The 18157-nt window shown below is 37.9% G+C and overlaps 2 protein-coding genes across 2 annotated transcripts; both read right to left on the minus strand.

Moving 5' to 3' along the window:
- Positions 1–2066: 2066 nt before the first annotated feature.
- LOC116707449 (high affinity immunoglobulin epsilon receptor subunit gamma) lies at positions 2067–7637 on the minus strand. Its single transcript, XM_032544790.1, has 5 exons — positions 7402–7637; positions 3986–4077; positions 3410–3457; positions 2362–2385; positions 2067–2228 (listed from the first exon to the last, which is right to left on the minus strand). Exons 1-5 carry the CDS (start codon positions 7460–7462, stop codon positions 2175–2177), a joined length of 279 nt encoding a protein of 92 aa, XP_032400681.1. The 5' UTR covers positions 7463–7637; the 3' UTR covers positions 2067–2174.
- A 207-nt stretch (positions 7638–7844) lies between these two features.
- On the minus strand, positions 7845–17125 carry LOC116707441 (NADH dehydrogenase [ubiquinone] iron-sulfur protein 2, mitochondrial-like). The gene is made up of 14 exons (XM_032544778.1): positions 16973–17125; positions 15794–15897; positions 14127–14317; positions 13552–13672; positions 13036–13148; positions 12563–12637; positions 12296–12373; positions 12125–12210; positions 11866–11985; positions 9486–9615; positions 8971–9066; positions 8630–8713; positions 8166–8223; positions 7845–8066 (listed from the first exon to the last, which is right to left on the minus strand). Exons 1-14 carry the CDS (start codon positions 17077–17079, stop codon positions 8029–8031), a joined length of 1401 nt encoding a protein of 466 aa, XP_032400669.1. The 5' UTR covers positions 17080–17125; the 3' UTR covers positions 7845–8028.
- Between the last annotated feature and the right edge of the window lie 1032 nt (positions 17126–18157).

Consider the following 18157-nt stretch of genomic DNA (forward strand, 5'->3'; position numbering starts at 1 on the left):
CAACATGACAGTTATTTTCGCGTCTTTACTTGCTCTGCTCAGAGGAGAGGCAGGTGAAAAGCAGACAGTTTAAACTGTGTCCATGTGACGCAGACTGGACACGATACCAGGCTGGTGCCTCCTCCCATAGAAAAACAACATATTAATCCCTTAACTTTTAAAATGGTTAATGACAAATAGTAAAATGAGCACCACAGAGACACTATCAAGAATTTTGTAATCACAATCACAGGAATAAACAAGATTCGTGCCCACATTTGGATCATTTAATCTCCAAATGAAATGTCATCATCTCCAACTTCCTCATGTTGTTTTTTTTCCTGCATTGTTTTCCATCACACTACAACCCTTTTCTCCTTTATTGGTTACATGTCAAACATGTTTCTAATAAGTCTGATCTGGGCTAAGATTACAACTTCTCAGACAGAAATCTTTAGGAGCTTCACACAAACCGTTGGTAGCCAAACCAAAATTATCATTTTTATTCCTTTCTGTGGTTTTTCACCTTATGATGACTGGAGGTTTACCACTCCCTAAATCGTTATGTGTTAAAATGTGTTAAACTCAAGGCCCCTGGGCCAAATGCAACCTTTTGCAAATTTTAATCCGGCCTGAATATCAATTTAGGTTCACAATAAAATTTGGGCCCGTCTAGTTGTCCGCCAAACCAAAAAGACGGGAAAGACGCGACACTCAAAGGAAAATTCAGAGGATTTCCCGCCTTTGACACTCAGAAAGTCCCACAGAACCAGAGAGTTTGCATATTCAGGCCTGTGATTACATTTAAAAAAATATAATCCACATTATTGATTTGTTTGATTTGCTCATTTCTGTAATGGCTAAGAAACTTTTTTGCTAACTTTTATATGGGCTTTGTGTCGACCAATCTGTAAATGAGAGTGCTATATGAGACATACAATAATACAGTCAAAATATTTTTACTTTTCTGATTGAATAAAAAGCATGTCAATACACTGTAAATGCCTGGCCCTTGATGTGATTCCCATTTTCCAGTGTGGCTCTTAGTGAAATCGAGTTTGGTCCCCCTGCCCATTATAGACCTTTATCTCGGCAACAGAGTGGCCCTGACATACCACTGCAATTCAAAGAGAGACAAAAGATATTTAATAAGCAAGTTGAACATTTAATAGTTTCTGTGTATGTATAAGAGCTTTCTGCATCATACATGCATGAGTTTTCATACAGTCCGTGGGGTATGGAACACCAAAGACACAATCACTGCCATCTGGTGGTGTGCAGGAAACACTCCTCAGTATCTCTGAGGTTTGGAACGCAGCTATTTTTACTATCTACCATCTTGCACTAAACCTGCTATCTTATTAATCGTAATTTGACATCTTTCAAATTGCCTGAAAGAGGAAGTTAGTTAAACAGTCTATACACACGAAATATAACACCCATTTTGTTTTTTGTTTTATAAAATGTGTCTGAAGCGTTACAGTTTAAAATGTGTTTGCATGAAAATTTAATATATGCAACATAACAGTAAAAAAATAACAAAACTCTTACAGCAAGGGTAAGCATTTCTGAGGCTGCCCATCTTGGGCACAACTTCTTTATTTCTGTGTCGTGTAACTTCCCTTAAAAAGCAAAACGGAAATGAACACTGGTCCACGCAATCTCACATTCTCTTATTCTCACAAGTCTAATAAGCAAGTTTAGATATGGAATATTTAAATAAAACAAAAAAAGGTATTTAACCCTCTGAGGACAAAAGACGCACCGTTGAGTCCAAACAATGTTTGACAAAACTCCTACTTCTACAATACTAATAGTGGAAAAATGATATTTAAAAAATGTATATCAGACATATATTTACTATTTGAATCATACATAACTTTAAGACTTTGGTAAACTCATTTCAAGCACCGAAACAATTTGGAAAACACATAAGTTGATGGGATGGATTGTTTTCAAAAGAGATTTGAGGAATTTCAAAAAAACAACACAAACATTTTTATATCAGACTAGTTTTCTTCACACATTGTTCTGGAAAAATTGTAGACATCACTCTACAGAAAGTTGAGTTTGTTCTGAACATTTTGATATGAAACACATGGGGATCTGCAAATACCCTTAAAAAGGTAAATGTAAGAAGATGTGTGAAAATACCCGTAGAACTAAAGGGTTAAAGGAAAAGCTCTGTCGTGGATTCACTTCTTCGTGCCAATAGTTTCATAAGTGTCTGCGGCGTGAGGAGTCAAACCCTGGAGGAAAAACAGGAAAATGAAAACGAGAAATTCACTCTACACTGTGATTTCATAATAATAATAATTTTGATAATAATTAAGCAATTAGCTGTCTTTTTTTACTTCATTACATCACAGTAACACAACTCACCGTATAGATGCCCTCTTCAACATTCTGTCAGGGATAGAATAGAACAACATCAGATTCAGAAGGACTCAGAACATAAAACATACAATATGAACATAAAATATGAACCCTGTGAAAGAGGAAGAACAAGCTATGGGAGAAGTGCAAGTGTGTGTGTGTGTGTGTGTGTGAGTATGTGTGAGTGTGTGTGTGTGTGTGTGTGTGTATGTGTGTGCGTGTGTGTGTGTGTGTGTGTGTGCGCGTGTGTGTGTGTGTGTGTGTATGCTGTAGTAGGTTAGGCTGTGTGCAGTTTGTGGCCACTTATAGGAAATAATACAAATGAGTAAATCAATGTATGTAATGTAATGCAGCAACTTTTTTTTTTTTTCTTTTCTTTTTTTAAAATTAGTTTGGGGCTTTTAATCAACAAGAAAAGAGAAGGGGAGGGGGGGACAACATGCAGCAAAGGGCCACAGGTGGGATTCAAACCCTGTCCGCTGCCAAGGACTCAGCCTAAATGGGGCACACACTCCCCTGGGTGAGCTAGAGGTCAGCCTCCCCCCCCCCCCCCCCCCCCCCATGCTGAGAACGTTACTTTTAAACCCAGGAACATGCATGTCTTGATCATGAATGAACCAATAAGTAAGTTGTTTTTAAAGCTGATCATTTTTATTTTTCATTTAAAAATGTCCATCCACCTTGAATTTAGCAGTTAAACAGCGCAGGTAGTTGAAGGTGGCCACTAATGAAAGCAAGTTAATGAAAATAGGCTTTTAATTGGACAAGGATGAGACAGCTGGGGCAGAGGCGTCAGAATCCTTTAACAGCTGCCAGCGCTGGGCTGCTGAGATAAAAACAATGTGTCGCTGTTTGCCCTGCTGAAGTTCACTGGTGAGATTATTTTTGTCTCCAGAGAAGCTCCGCCTCTGGTTTGTTCACTGAAACTCCAGTTTGAGCTGTCGTGAATTGCATTCTCTGCTATGCAGTTTGTTCTAAGCCTTCTACATCCATTTTAGACCATGAGTCATTTCTATGTTAGGCACGTATGTACAGTTCAGTCGTTTATTCTTACCTTCTTGCCCTTTGCGTTCTCCGCTGCATATTCCCGAACACTGAGGATCTGCAGAAGTTTTAAATGAGTGAAAGTTGAAAGAACAACAAGTGTGACAAACTGTAGTTTTACCACCCATTTGTAAAGTCATTTTTACATTGTATTTTCATGAACTTTTTAACTCTTATTTACTGGCCAAAAGCATATATTGCACTCCATGCTCCTGGTACATGACACGACAAAAGTCGAAAGCAAACAAGCCCAGGCTCGTTTAAGTTTTATTTTGGGAGCAAACGATTATTTCACAATGAGAAAATCTAAATCTAAACTGCACTGAGAAATCTTATGATTATGATTAATTTATTCAAGCAAAAATGTTTAGTCTTTGACACCTTTTTCCGCTTTCTGAATGTGCTTCATTTTGCTGACGACACCCTATTTTACATTAACATTAATCATGTACCAGATTGGTTTTTAATGATACTACATCTTGTCTTTCGTCATTCAATGAAAAATGTAATTGCCAATTCCCAATCAAAAGGGATTCTGTTTTTGCTTAAACATTTGTCGAAAGAGGCGAAAATGTAACATACAGACCTTGAGTCTACAGTAGAGAGCGGTCAGGAGGATGCCGTATGCAAACAGGATACCATCCAGCACGTAACAGATCTGTGGGTCTGAAAGAGCAGCTAAGAAAGCACAGGAAATCCCTTTAATACCAGTCCTTCTACATACAGCATAAGTGATTACATTGGCATCATCAGTACATATTTATTGCATAAATATATCCCGTAATGTATCAGTTGGCAATCATGTGACAGTGGGGCTTTTTCTTTATCATTTACAAAACCATATTATGTAACGTCGCTGTCGCCATTTCAGATTGTGACACAAACAGCAACAGCAGCCATTACATAAGTAGGCGTACAGTGCAAAGAATATGCTTTATATGGCTGCACAGGGCTGAATATGAAATATGGTGAATTTGAAGATAGATTATTATTTTGTTGAACATACTTGCATTCTGATTGTAGCAGTGGGAGCTTTTACTCATTATTACTATCCTATTGCTGTTGTTTGAATAATTGTTTTCAACTTTGTTGTACATACAACCCCATTAGTGATTACTTATTTTAAAAGTTACAAATGTTTATAATACAGTTTTGTTGAATACTAAATTGTGACCGGTCATTTACTGTCAAAGAATAACAGACCATTGATATGGATGCAGTTCATCATAGACTCTGGAGGACCATTTTTAAATCAATATTTAGTGTCAAATATTTTTTTAAATTGTAATTTTTTTTTGCTTTTCCACCTTTAATGGACAGGACAGTTGACTGAGAAAGGTGACGACTTGCAGGAAACTGTCAAAGGTCAGACTCAAACCCTGGACCTCTGCATCGAGACCACGTACATGTGCACCTGCTCTAACCCTCCAGCCAACACAGCCACAAATATTTTTTTCGTTTTTTGTGATCAAATTTGGAATTTTTTGTACACATTTAAGAACTAAACAGTGACAAACAATTACAAGCAATACACTGAGACGAGAATGTGTCCCAGGGCCAAAAGAATATATATATATATATATATATATATATATATATATATGTGTTTTATTAAATATGTTTTGGTCAGACCATCAGGTAAAAATGAAAAAAAATTATAAAATGATCATCCAAATTAATGATTTGTTGTTTTTAAATGGCTTTTCAATGTTATTTTGTTATTACATTTGCCATATCCCATCTTATGATTCACTGTTTAAATAGCAACTGTTTTCATAATCATTTAATTTAAAAGTGACTTATCTTCAACCCTTAAAAATCGAATTGGACAGATAAAAGGAGAAGCTCTATCAAAAACATCACAGTAACAACATTGACCAATGAGAGCTCTTTTTGGTGTGGGTTCATTTCAATAAAAAAGATGAGATAATTAAAACTGTGACTGTTTAAACACAAAAAGGTTTGACAGGAAGTCACATTAGTAAATTCAATAACCAAAAATAAAGTTTAAAAGCCTATAACTTACACACTTAATACATTTAAGACACAATGGAACTGACTCATTAGCACATTTCATTTATCATAAGTTATCTTTTTTTTTTTTAATCTGACTTATTATACTTAACTCGAAAGGATTCACATGGCACAGCGCAATCCATATTTTTGGTATTTTGTTTCTTGACTTTCATTTTTATCAGTAAAGACAAGTCACCCATTGTTCAATGGGATTCAAACTGTAATATGAACTTTTGACAATAAGCAGTGCATATTTAAATCAATTCAATTTCAATAAATTTTAAATATGATCGGGTCAGCTACACCATTCAACCTGCCCCAGAGATAACTAGTTAGCTTTTGACCTCATAGTGAAAATACAACTGAACTAATACAGTACATGAAATAACTATAATATATAATAACTATTCTCAATTTCCATCCCTTACTTTAATTTAGTGGACATGAACCCCGTCTCTGAAATCTGTGATCACGTCATTACTTGACACATTGCACATGATATTGATGGCTATTGTTGGACATATCTGGCATGTTGGTTATGGATGGACAGTTACACTATAAGTGAAAATGTTGAATTCAGTTTTGAATGTCTCTGTTCAGCTGTACAAGTTGTCTTCGCTGGGTGCCGGAGATATGTTTTGTAGATAACACACCACCATCTCTTTTGGTTTCCGCAATGTTGCAAGGGTTCAAAGGAAACAGCTTAGTAAGTCCCCTAAAAAACCAAATAGTCTGATAACAATTAGCCCCACTCATATTCTATAGCCAACTTAGGAGGCTTTTTTTTTCTAGTAAGTGGATTCTCCCGACTCCAGACACCGGCAACTGACAGATGATTTTATGAGGATTGGCATAGAGGGATTTCTATGTGCAGGTCTATCTTTTTAACTCATTACACTAAGTGGATAGAGGAAACATGTTTTCAAAAGTGAGGTATTTCTGAGTTTACCTTATAAACCACAGATACAAGAAGTAGGCCGTAGTCAGTTGTGGTTTGAAATAAATAACTGAAATATCTCAGCACCTCTTTAAATTTCTGAATTACACGAAAAATGTAAGAAAAAAATGAATTGCGACCGTTCATGGCTACAGCTTGCGATTATTGTTATAAAAATAATCTCCCAATTATTTTCTTGATTAATCAATTCCTAATTTGGTAAATTCACAATTTGAGTTGTTGTCTTGGAATTGCTTTTTTGTCTGACCAACAGTCCAAAACCCCAAATGATTTACTATTCAAATATAGCCTAGGAGAAGATAATAATCTCTACATTCGAAAGGCTGGAACCTTTAACTATTTAACTTAACTTTTATTTAAAAACTTAAATTAAATTAAAAGTTGCCAATTTTCTTTATTACTTTAACTGTTTTAGCTCAACTGTTAACGTCTTCTTGGTCTATTAGATGCCCAATATTAACTGCCAGTTTAAGGATAGATGTCTATACGCGTACTACTTCACTGTAGTTTAATGGACAGCTGGTAAAGCTGTGTATTACATACATGTTTTTTTTATTTTAATAATCCTAAAATGCAGAATATTTGCTGCAAAATACAATACAACTAATAAATACAATACAAACTAACATTGGAGGAAACCGGACACTAATGAAATAAACTGAATATTATATGTTATATTATTTGTTCGAGGTATGTCTGACGACAGTAGTAAGAAAAAAACAGTAGCCACACACGCACACACCAGCCAGTCACAAGAGCCAACAGGGTCAGCTTCTCCTTTCACAGGAACTGTAATGTGGTGACTACATTTCTGCTGCCAACACTGGATGGAATAAGGGCAAAAGTAAAAAAATAAAAAGACTTGCTATAATTAAACATATGTCAAAAGTAGTATTTTCACTTTTTACTAATTCAATATGTCAAAAGCCCATTATATTCACTCAGGTCATCCATTTAAGTCAACAGCGCAGCTTGTGTTCTTGAATATGAATTAGGTCAGTATATCCCAATTTAGTGTATCAACTCACCAGCTCTCCCAAAACTCATCCACAGAAAAATCAGTAACAGGTTCCTGCCCCACACGGCCATGGTAAAACAGGCTCAACACGGACGATTGGGCACAGCAAAGTGGCCAGCACACAGCAAACACGACAACTTGTGGGTGGGTTTCCTCTGCGTTCTGGTGAACACTCGAATGTTTCATACCTCACTGACAACAGGGGAAGTTGTGGTCTGAGCTCTAAGTCCATTTTTCTAAGATCTCATCAGGCCACTCCCCCCTTTTAACACCAACCAGAGGAAGGACATACACACATCGAGGCTTTGGTCCCTGCTGTCATCTTTGACACTTTATTTTCAGACTAGTCAAGGAAATGACGTGTTTGAAAAAGAATTGTTTAAAATCATATAAATCTCTCTAAAATCACCCTAATGCAATTTAAGGGTGAAATAAATACAACTCACTACTTAGCTGTTTGGTCATAAAATATTTATTAGGTTTATTTGGGCATTGTACATCACTGATTATAAGCAGAGTCGTCGGTCAAAAGCCTCACTACAGTGGCTAGTGAACAGGAAGAGAACCTGACTAACATACGTGTGGAGGAGAGAATTAACTCTTTACTTCGCAGAACCACCACATGAGCAGCATCACGTTAACGGTCAACCTCGCCAAACACTATGTCCTGTGTACCTGTCAGAAGAAGAAGAAGATGAAAAAGGCTCAGTACAACGTTGTACAAAGGTCATATTTTTGTACAGCCGGATTCTTCAACAACAATAAGTTCCTTACCAATAATGGCCACCACATCAGCCAACATGTGTCCTTTGGACATTTTATCCAGACCAGCCTAGAGGGAAGAAAACATCCATTAATTCAGAATAACTGAAGAACAGCCGACACTATTCAGGGCAGATAGGCTCTTAGAAAATTGAATATTCATTAGTCATGAGATTATAGCCGGAGGTTAACTCACTAACTACTCTAATAGTTTGTTTATGCAACTTTAAAGACATTTTTAGCCTCGAAGACCAAAATTCAAATGACTACATTAAACAAAAGTTCATGTACCCATGAGCTAAGAGAGGAACAGGAAGGGAGAGAGAAAGGTGTTGGGTAAAAATGGTTCTACAGTACTTTATAAAACATACTTAATGAACTAAAAGTAGCCTTAAGGACAAGCCGTTAAATGTGCTAAATAAATGATACCCGGTGTGTTTAATATTTCAGTGTGTGGGGAAGTTTTAAGTGCGCACCAAGTGAGTGAATCCAGGAGCTTTGATCTTGCAGCGATAGGGTCTGCTGGAGCCGTCGGATACCAAATAAACACCAAACTCTCCCTGCAAGCGACACATGGAGAGACACACAAATACACTCCAGTAAGCATATTACATCACAACAAGTCCCTAAGGGCCTACAAAGGCTTCCCAGTTAATTAAGACTCAAAAAGCCTTGTGTACTGAGGATCTACAGAGAGTTGCTAGGTTCAAATCTATTAGGGCAACTACAGGTTGTTCTACTAATGCGGCGAGTCAGAGCAAAATAGCCAAAAGGCCAGTTTATACAGAAATATGATGCACGTTGTGAGCGGTCTCACCTTGGGTGCCTCCACAGCTGTGTATGTGGCCCCGGGGGGGACCTGGTAGCCCTCTGTGTACAGTTTAAAGTGGTGGATCAGAGACTCCATGGACGTCTAGGACAAGGAGCACATTAAACATGTCATCTCAGCAGCTGTTTTGAAAATGACACAACAAACGTTAGAGGGAGTTCCATCTGCTCATGTTGATTGAAATGTAAAAAGGGCAACACTGAATGTTCCAACACTGTAATCTCAAGCCTTGAGGGGCAGCCAAATTTAAGTGCACTTCACAGCAAAATGGCCTAATTCTGCAAAGAGAGTAGTGTGAAGACAAATTCGTAACAGCACAGAAATGTAATCAACACACAAAAATGATAAAGCACAGGGGGCAATCCAGAAAGGAAAAAAAAGGTGCAACATTTTCAAGGTTTGATGGCCTGCAGGTGGAATCAAACAACCTCACAGAGGGAGCTGTGGGGGAGGGGGGGGGGGGGGGGGGGGGGGGGGGGGGGGGTGTCCCACTCTCAACTCACCTTCATCTCAGACCTCTTGGGCGGGGCAATCTTGGCATCATCCACCTTAATCTCTCCTTCTGGCATCTTGTTGAGTGCCTGGTGCATGATCCTCAGGGACTGCCTCATCTCCTCCACTCTGCACAGATACCTGACCACACACACACACACACACAAATACACACACACAAACACTTATAAGAGCTGCACGCTTTTGTTATATTGTCTACATTGCGTTGAGCACATGTGCGATGTTACCGCTACAACTTTTTTCCTGCTAAATAGAAAAGTAAACTTTTTAACACCGTTAAAAACTACCGGCCAAGCCTTCCCCTTTTAGGCAACGTGTGTATGTAACGTAACGTTTTTACAACGGGGTTTGTTATGGGAAGTGAGGCTCTTCCGTGTGTGTCTTTAGAAAAGGAAGGTTACTGTAAGCAGCAGCTACACACAGTAATAAACATGCTTTTCAATGGGCAGTGAACCTACAGTGGTCAGTGTTTTATGTTCGCTGCAAAGACCAAATAAATCTGAGAAATGCAACGTTATTAAGACGTTATGACTACCAGCCATAAAAATAGTGAGCCTTAAGAAGTAAGAGGTCTGTCCCAATTAATGTTACAGTTCAGAGCCGCAAAAGCTGGAAACGTAACACTAATCTACAACAGAAGTCTGCGTCTAATAACATAATTTACACTGATTTAAGTGTTCTTGGATGCACAGAGTTTGTTACTAGTGCGAGACATGCAAGCTCTGCATGCACAGCCAACCACCAATCACAATCAAGGACGATCAATTTATCAAACTACCAAATCAGGCCCCGCTGGTCAACCACAACCTGAAATTTAGAGGAAGCAACATGAATGCATTATTAATGACAATGCATTGACTTTAGCCTGGATTGATAGCAGATATATATACAATGGTGTCAACCAGAGTATTGAACTGACTAATTTCTCCCTTGAAAATCCCTTCAGAAAAGTAGTCACAGGTCTCTCTTGCTTATGTATTTGTAAAGCATTGAAGTTCAAGAAAGGATGGTGTACGGATGATTCATATTAGAAAAGTTCCGTTATTATTTTTATTTTCTATGTAAATGCGCTCCCTTCCAAACTCACCCCAGTAGTTTAAATGATTTTGTTTTTCTAAATAGGACTATTAATGTAATTTAGTAAAAATTACAGTCTATTTTCATATTGCAATATATATTGCAGGAAAAAATATTGCAATGTCAGCTTTAGGGCTGAAATGCTTCCTCAAGTAACTTGAATAATTTGATTACTAAGAAACCTTGATGCAAAATGATTTTCCTCAAAGCTTCATTTAATAAATGTTAGCAACGTTGTATCGGATGATTATTACTGTCGCACACGGGGCTGACGCTGCTGGCGACCCATGCCATGAAGACAGCAGGGATGTATTAAGAGAACACTGACGGCGCAGATTACAAAATAAAGAAAGAGAGCTTGAATAGTGAGGGGGAAAGAGAAGAGACAGGCTGGAGAAAACGACAAAGTGTCCAACGTTTGGAATCACTTCAAACGTAATTAAAAGGAAAACTCTGTACAGTTTGTAAACATTGAGTCTAACGTAATCCTCCATTCCACGAAGTGGACCCGGCAAAAGTAAATCACAGAGTCACATGGACGATGAAACTACACCGAACACGACAACTTCCAAAAACGAAGACAAGAAAATGCGTAGTGGTGACCACAATAATGAGCCGACTTGTTGACTATGCCTTCGGAAAAACAGCTGACTGTTGCGCACCATTTTCTCCCACTCTCTCTCTTCACGGAGAAACAGCTGATCACCTACAAGCATAAGTGTACCAGAGCTAGGGTTGATAGGTTGAGTATAACTAATATTTACATATATGCCTACTTAGAGATCAGTCTCAGGTTGAAACTTGTAGTTTTGAAAGTTCACTTGCACAACTTAAGGTAATGTTTATGTATGTTTAATGTATGCCTTAGTTTGAGGTTGTTTTTGCATTTTAGAAAATGTTTTCTTTAAAAACAATGTAATATGGCAGTTAAATGCACTTAATGTTTTTGAGAGATGATGTTGTAATCAATACAGGAAATAAAAATGTAGCTTTTTCCAAAAATGAAATCAAACTATTGTATATTATTGCTCTTCAATAAAACAAAAGTATTTCTTATCTGATTACTTGATTTATCAATGTACAAATCGGTAGAATACTGGATTACTAAAATAATTAATAATAATTGATAGCTGCAGCCCGTCAGCCCCAGCTTGCATGCTGCACATTTGGGGAAATGAGCCCCTGACTTGACAGAAATAAGGGACAAGAACATTGAACTAAAGACACTGTTGAATAATAACTACAGCTATTTGCGTTTTTATATTAGCTATTTTTCTATTTTGTATCGTTTACCTGTCATAGCAGTCTCCTTTGCTTCCAATGGGGATGTCAAACTCCACTTCGTTATATTTATCGTAAGGCTGAGACTTTCTCAGGTCCCACTTGATGCCGGACCCTCGCAGCATCACTCCACTGGTGGAGGGGCGAGGAGAGAGGAGATAAATATCACACTCCATACACATTTCTACTAATCAAACTAACTCAAATATTTGTGCATTTCATAAACTGCAAGTGAAGGGAAGGAAAGAGGTATTTTTCATTAGTGGGTTACCTGAAGCCATAGTTCAGGGCATCCTCAGCAGAAATCACCCCGATGTCTACAGTACGATTCTTCCAGATGCGATTGTTGGTTAACATCTGCAGAGAAAAACCAACATTCCCTGATAGATCATCCATATCATGTTAAGAACTTGTGGAGATTTAAAAGATTATAGTTGTTTACCTCTTCTACTTCATCGATTCTGATGGAGAAATTCTTGCACCACTCATAGATGTCGTCCATCAGGCCAACAGGCAAATCCTGAAACACATGTAAGAACATTAGCACTTCACTGATCATAATTGGATCGTTGAAGTGAACTACAGGTTACATCATCTTTGATGTTGCTCTTTGCAGCTGTTGAAATAACACAATTTTCCCCAAAGAGATCTTTATTTTGATATAAAAAAACAAACTAAAACACAGGCATTATTTAATGAGTTCCCCTACCTGATGCACACCACCAGGTCTGACGTATGCAGCGTGCATTCTGGCTCCGGACACTCGCTCATAAAACTCGAACATCTGAGAGGACACAAAAGTCGCAGTTAGGAGTAAGACTGCGCATCTAATCGGAAATAAAATCTCCAAACTCTCGTGCAACCACTATATGGTAGGCGACAGATCTAAAATGACATTTAACTCAATTTACTGTCTGCAGCTAGTTCACAAAGTCATGTCTCGTTTTTTGGGTCACAAAGGTTCTGTTTACTTCCATAGAGTTGCATGATTTTTAGTAACTTGGTAACTTCTTTTAAGGAACATTGGGGTCATGAGTGACACACTCGTGCTGTTAATTGTTTTAGGAATATTGAGCAAACATAAGACTGTTGCTAAGGAACTGTGAGAACAGAGGTATGACAACAGCACCTTCCCCAGATGAACAAAGTTTTAAAAAACATCCAGGACAGAAAGATTCTGACCTTCTCTCTCTCCTCGAACATCCAGAAGAACGGGGTCATGGCACCAATGTCGAGGGCGTGCGTGGTGACGCCCATGATGTGGTTAAGGATGCGAGTCATCTCTCCATACAGAACTGCAAGCACAATACAGAACATAACCAACCAATCAAAGATGATGACTCTGTTGATAAACAAATTAATAGATAAAAAGACTTCAAAAAATATCTTAGCATCTTTAGGTTTTGGACTGATTGTTGGACAAGAAAAGCTATTTAAATATCACATTACATCCTGGTATATTTAAATTAGCATTTTTTACTACTTTTTGATATTATGTAGTCCTATGACCATTAACAGCAACTGACAGCTAATATGCTGAGTTGCAGACACACACAGGGGACCGGAGCTAATAAAAAACAATAAGTGTGTGAGTGTGAGAGTTAAGTGTAAGTGTTTTGTGTGTAATTGTAAGGCATCATTTGATTGAAATATTAAGCATTTGCAGTGTGCAGACACCTAACCATTTCCAGCCTGTACCTCTGATCCACTGTGCACGGGGTGGAGCTTGGATGTTGAGCAGCTTCTCCACAGCCAGAGAATAGGCCTGCTCGTTACACATCATGGAGACATAATCCAGACGGTCAAAGTAAGGCAGAGCCTGTAACATTAAAAGAAGAGGAAGTAAAAATTAAAGTGTACAGGGTAAGGGACTTCCAAGAATTATACATCACATGACACATAAAGGTCCTCTTCATCTTTATTCAAATCTGTTGATTTTGTCATTTTCAAATGATATGGGAGGTGCTCTTGCATCATCTACTTTTTACACAGTAATTCCAGCTCACTCTCCACAGTATGTTGTTGTGTTTAAAACAATAAAACAGGATTTTGCAATGAGCTGTGTTGCAATTTATGGTTCTGTTCTTTGAATCCACCGCAACTGCAGTTTCTCAGCCTGGTTAAAACCAAGAAGAGCACCCCTGATTCTACACTTCCTGATTTTACAACATCCAAAACATGCATACAGTATGAGTTATTGAAACCACTACCTAATAAATAAGAGTTGGAGAATACAGAAACACTATATACAGATACTGTAAGGAGTTTAGTACCTGCAAGTAGGTCTTGTACTCAATGAGCTTCTCTGTGCCACGGTGGAGCAGGCCGATGTGGGGGTCACATTTCTTGACCGACTCCCCGCTGAGCTCCAGGACCAGACGCAGCACACCGTGAGCTGCAGGATGCTGGGGACCAAAGTTGATGGTCAAGTTGGACACATCCTTCTCTGCAGGAGCATCTTTGTCTGTAAAAAGAAAAGAAAACAATATAAGGCAGGGATAATGTCAATTAAATCATTCAAAAAAATAAAACTTGGTATTGCTTCTGGGTCTGACTTTCTAATCCAAATAAGAACTAAAAAAAGCAAGAATTTGAGTTTTTTTTACAGTCAACAATTGAAACTGATCATGTTTTGTGAGGAAAAAACATTTAGACTTTCAACTATAAATGGAGGTGGCAGTAACTCAGTCTGTAGGGAGTTGGGTTGGGAACCGGAGGGTCACTGATTCAAGTCCACATACGGACCAAAGATTGCTCCTGAGCAATCTTGAGCAAGGCACCGAACCCCCAACTGCTCGGTGCGCCTTTCCAATGGCATCCATTCCATTCACTCGGACATCTCTCCATTTAGTGCATGTATAGGTCCCTGAGCATGTGTGTGTAATTCAGGCCTGTATGTAATAACAACAGATTGTAAAGATTGTAATTTCCCCTTGTGGAACTAATAAAGGATACGTTAATCTTAATAAATAATAATGGATGGATAATAAATGGATAATACTTATTTGGGCCCCTTTTCTGGCACCTCAGGCCAGAACCTAAAAAGTAGATGTCCTTTGTACAATGTAGGTTTAAAAGGGAAAGTTTACCCCAAATTCTAAAATACATATTTTGATATTTATCATGGATTGTTTTAGTGTGAGCTGCCCAGTGTTGGGCAGCCCCAACACCATCCAATGTGATGGAACTAGATGGCAATCGACTTATGGCGTTCAAAGCGCCAGAAAAAAATTTGATTTCAGTTAGCCTAATAGCTGCTTTGATTTGCATTGAGAGATGATTTTATGGAGTAAGTTCCCCATGACAATCTCTGGGTATGGTGAAGGGTATGTGATGATGTGGGCCTATTTTAATTCCAAAGGCCAAGGGAACTTTATCAGGATGCATAGTATCCTGGATCCATGAAATAACTGTCCTCACTCTGACATTTCTCTATTAGTGCATGTATAGGACCTGAGCATGTTTTTGTAATTCAGGCCTGTGTGTAATGTGTGTAATAACAACAGAGTGTAAATTATAATTTTCCCTGGAGGGACTAATAAAGGATACATTATCAATAAAAATATGCCTGCTTCTATGGGAATTTAACATAGGGGTGTACTCGTGCCCCCTGTATTTTAAGGAAGAACATATATTTATTGAAGATACATTAATAATTCACAAAGAAAATTGGTGTCCTTAAAGGTCAGGTTTTCCCTCTTTTTTTTTAAGGAAAACATTAAGATCAATTTCCAAAACATGATTTTTCATTCCTTTTTTTAGTCAACTTTAGCATGGCTGTATTCACTTATGCTAAGCACTGTACATAAACAGTTTTGGCAACATTTTACATTTGCCTTGTTCTTTAAAATAAATTAAGTCTTAAAAATAAGTAGTTAGTAGGGAACAAGCATCCTTTAAATAGTAGCTCTAACAGTGGGACTTTGTGTGTGGATGTTACCATTCCATGGGGGTGGGCTCCATTTCTCATTAATGGCAGTGGGGTACATCACTGCCCCAGCAAACTGCTCTGTCCACTCCACATCTGGCTGCCATTGTTTCTGCCTGTGAAAACATTAAAAATATTCTTTAAAATTATTCACAAGGTAAGGTTGAAGCCTTCAGTTCAGAGTCAATGCAGACAATTGAAGAGACGCAACAACAACAACAAAGCATTAGGTAGGTGTATGAGCCATGATGACAGTTGACACAAAGGTTTTAGTCTCAATTTGTTTGGCCTGTCATTTCGAAAAGGGTGCTGATCTGGGCTACACTGTGCTTGCCAACTTGACAACTGATGGGACTAATCATACTGGCTGATGAGGGAAACACAAAGATTTGGATCATGCTAGTTTAACAAAATATTTTTTTTAATGAAAATTTTTGCATCATCAATACTTGGCTACATTTTTCAGCACAAAAGTATTCGTTCATCAGTAGACCAACAGTATCCGCATGCGTCAATAGCAAACCTATATTTTCAAGTCCCCTTGACTTCGGGACTAGCTACATAGTGAACACATTTAAAAACGTCGACCATTCCAAAGACCCTTAAACTGATTTCAGTAACGGGTAACGGTTTATAAAAAGCAGGTTTACTTTACTTATGTGCCGTTTGCTTTAACGATAAAGGTCTTCATTTTTGCTACAATGGTTCCAAACTGAGAGTGTTCCACATTGTTGACGGATCTGTGGTTTAATTTGCAGCTGTATAACCCGAAACTGACTCGTTTTGTTTACAATTCTTGTCAAATATGTAATATACTTTGACCTTACACAGAGCATAAAATACGCACAACGCCTGAACCAGTGTGGTAAACACTGACACAAATTAGATAACCAGACAGCTAACCGTGACAGCTTAGGTTACGACTAGACAGCACGAAAGTTAACCCACACTGCGAGGAGGATGACATTGCGATATTCCTTAAATGCATGCGTTGTTCGGACGTTTTCCATTCAGAACAAATTCACAACTTGTATTAGGCGACGTGAATTACTTTGAGGAGAATACTCGTCTTATTTAGCATTATGCTAACATTAGCCTTTCAGTGTGCATATTTATGTGGAGCTAAAGCCAAGACGGCTGGCAATACAATGGCCACACTAAGCGTCAGGTGTTGTATTTTTGTTATCTTACCTGTTTTGCACGACAGTACAACCAGGGCTCAGCAAATTATTATTTAATATTAATTTTGTTGAAGGACGTCCTAATTTGGTAAGCGACCTCAACATCGTTGCCGCCATCTTGGCTGCTAGACTGGCCAATGACGTAAAGGATTATCTTCTTCTGTTGTTTTGGAGACGCATTAGGTGTACAACGTGTGTGTCTGCCACCTATCGGTATGATGTATTCCCATCTATTTTAAACAGTCTATGATCCCCATACATACATTAACCTACTTGTAATAGTTGCTAAAGTTTAAATGTGGAGTGTTTTTTTTTTTTCAAAATAAGTTTTGTATATCAAACAAGCAACATATATCATTATAGGTCATATTATTATCTTGATTAAAGGATGGATCACCACTTTTATCTTTAAAATAACCTGCACTCATATATGTGATATTAGTATGTATCGTTTACTATTCAGAGCCCATGCTGTGAATTTTTCATGACGAAATCAAAAAAGGTATTTTTGAAAATTATATTATTCATTTAACAAACCCTATACTGCCGTATCTTAGCATATAATTGATGTTATGCTGAATGTAGGCTCCATTCCCCCTGAAAGTTGTTAAAAATAATGAAAAATTTCAGCCCATTCGCCTAAAGACAACACACTCTTCTTCTTTATATAAAAAACAGTGCTTTTATTTATGTAATACTGTGGAAAAATAATTACATACCATTTTTAAAAAATATTGAAGATAATGAAATTAAAAAATGAGTTTGATAACGTTCGTTGTACATCTTTTAAACAGTTGTCTCTGCTACGAAGAACAGTACAATAAGATAAACATTGGATTTTTCTAAATTCAAAGACACAATAATACAGGATACAGTCCTACCAGAGGTATAAAAGTACTGTAACAGGATTGTGAGAGAAATGACATGGACATATACTGAAACACACACCCGCACACTTAGACACAGACATGCGCACACACACACACACACACACACACACACACACTGTATACACATGGACATGCATACAATAGTTGCGCGCACACTTGAGTCAGGCGGTACGTGTTTACAGTATGCTTCCCATACACACGCAGTCATTCACACATCTATACAAACACACTGTACAAATCGATGTATGTGCCAATGCCCACACACTCCTTCTTGATTTCTCTCTCTCTCTCTCTCTCTCTCTCTC

This window comes from Etheostoma spectabile, chromosome 19 (assembly GCF_008692095.1).
Source record: "Etheostoma spectabile isolate EspeVRDwgs_2016 chromosome 19, UIUC_Espe_1.0, whole genome shotgun sequence".
In the NCBI taxonomy this organism is placed as follows: Eukaryota; Metazoa; Chordata; class Actinopteri; order Perciformes; family Percidae; genus Etheostoma; species Etheostoma spectabile.

Bases quoted from the DNA above. Each gene is read 5' to 3' on its own strand.
- LOC116707441 (XM_032544778.1), bottom strand. From the start codon at position 17,079: ATGGCGGCAACGATGTTGAGGTCGCTTACCAAATTAGGACGTCCTTCA. The intron at 12,638-13,035 runs GTCAGAATCTTT...GTGTCCTCTCAG, and splicing joins TGTTCGAGGAGAGAGAGAAG to ATGTTCGAGTTTTATGAGCG. The intron at 9,616-11,865 runs GTAAACGATACA...GTGTGTGGTCAG, and splicing joins AAAGGAGACTGCTATGACAG to GTATCTGTGCAGAGTGGAGG.
- LOC116707449 (XM_032544790.1), bottom strand. From the start codon at position 7,462: ATGGCCGTGTGGGGCAGGAACCTGTTACTGATTTTTCTGTGGATGAGT. The intron at 3,458-3,985 runs GTCTGTATGTTA...AAACTTCTGCAG, and splicing joins CTCTCTACTGTAGACTCAAG to ATCCTCAGTGTTCGGGAATA. The intron at 2,386-3,409 runs GTAAGAATAAAC...TATCCCTGACAG, and splicing joins AGAACGCAAAGGGCAAGAAG to AATGTTGAAGAGGGCATCTA.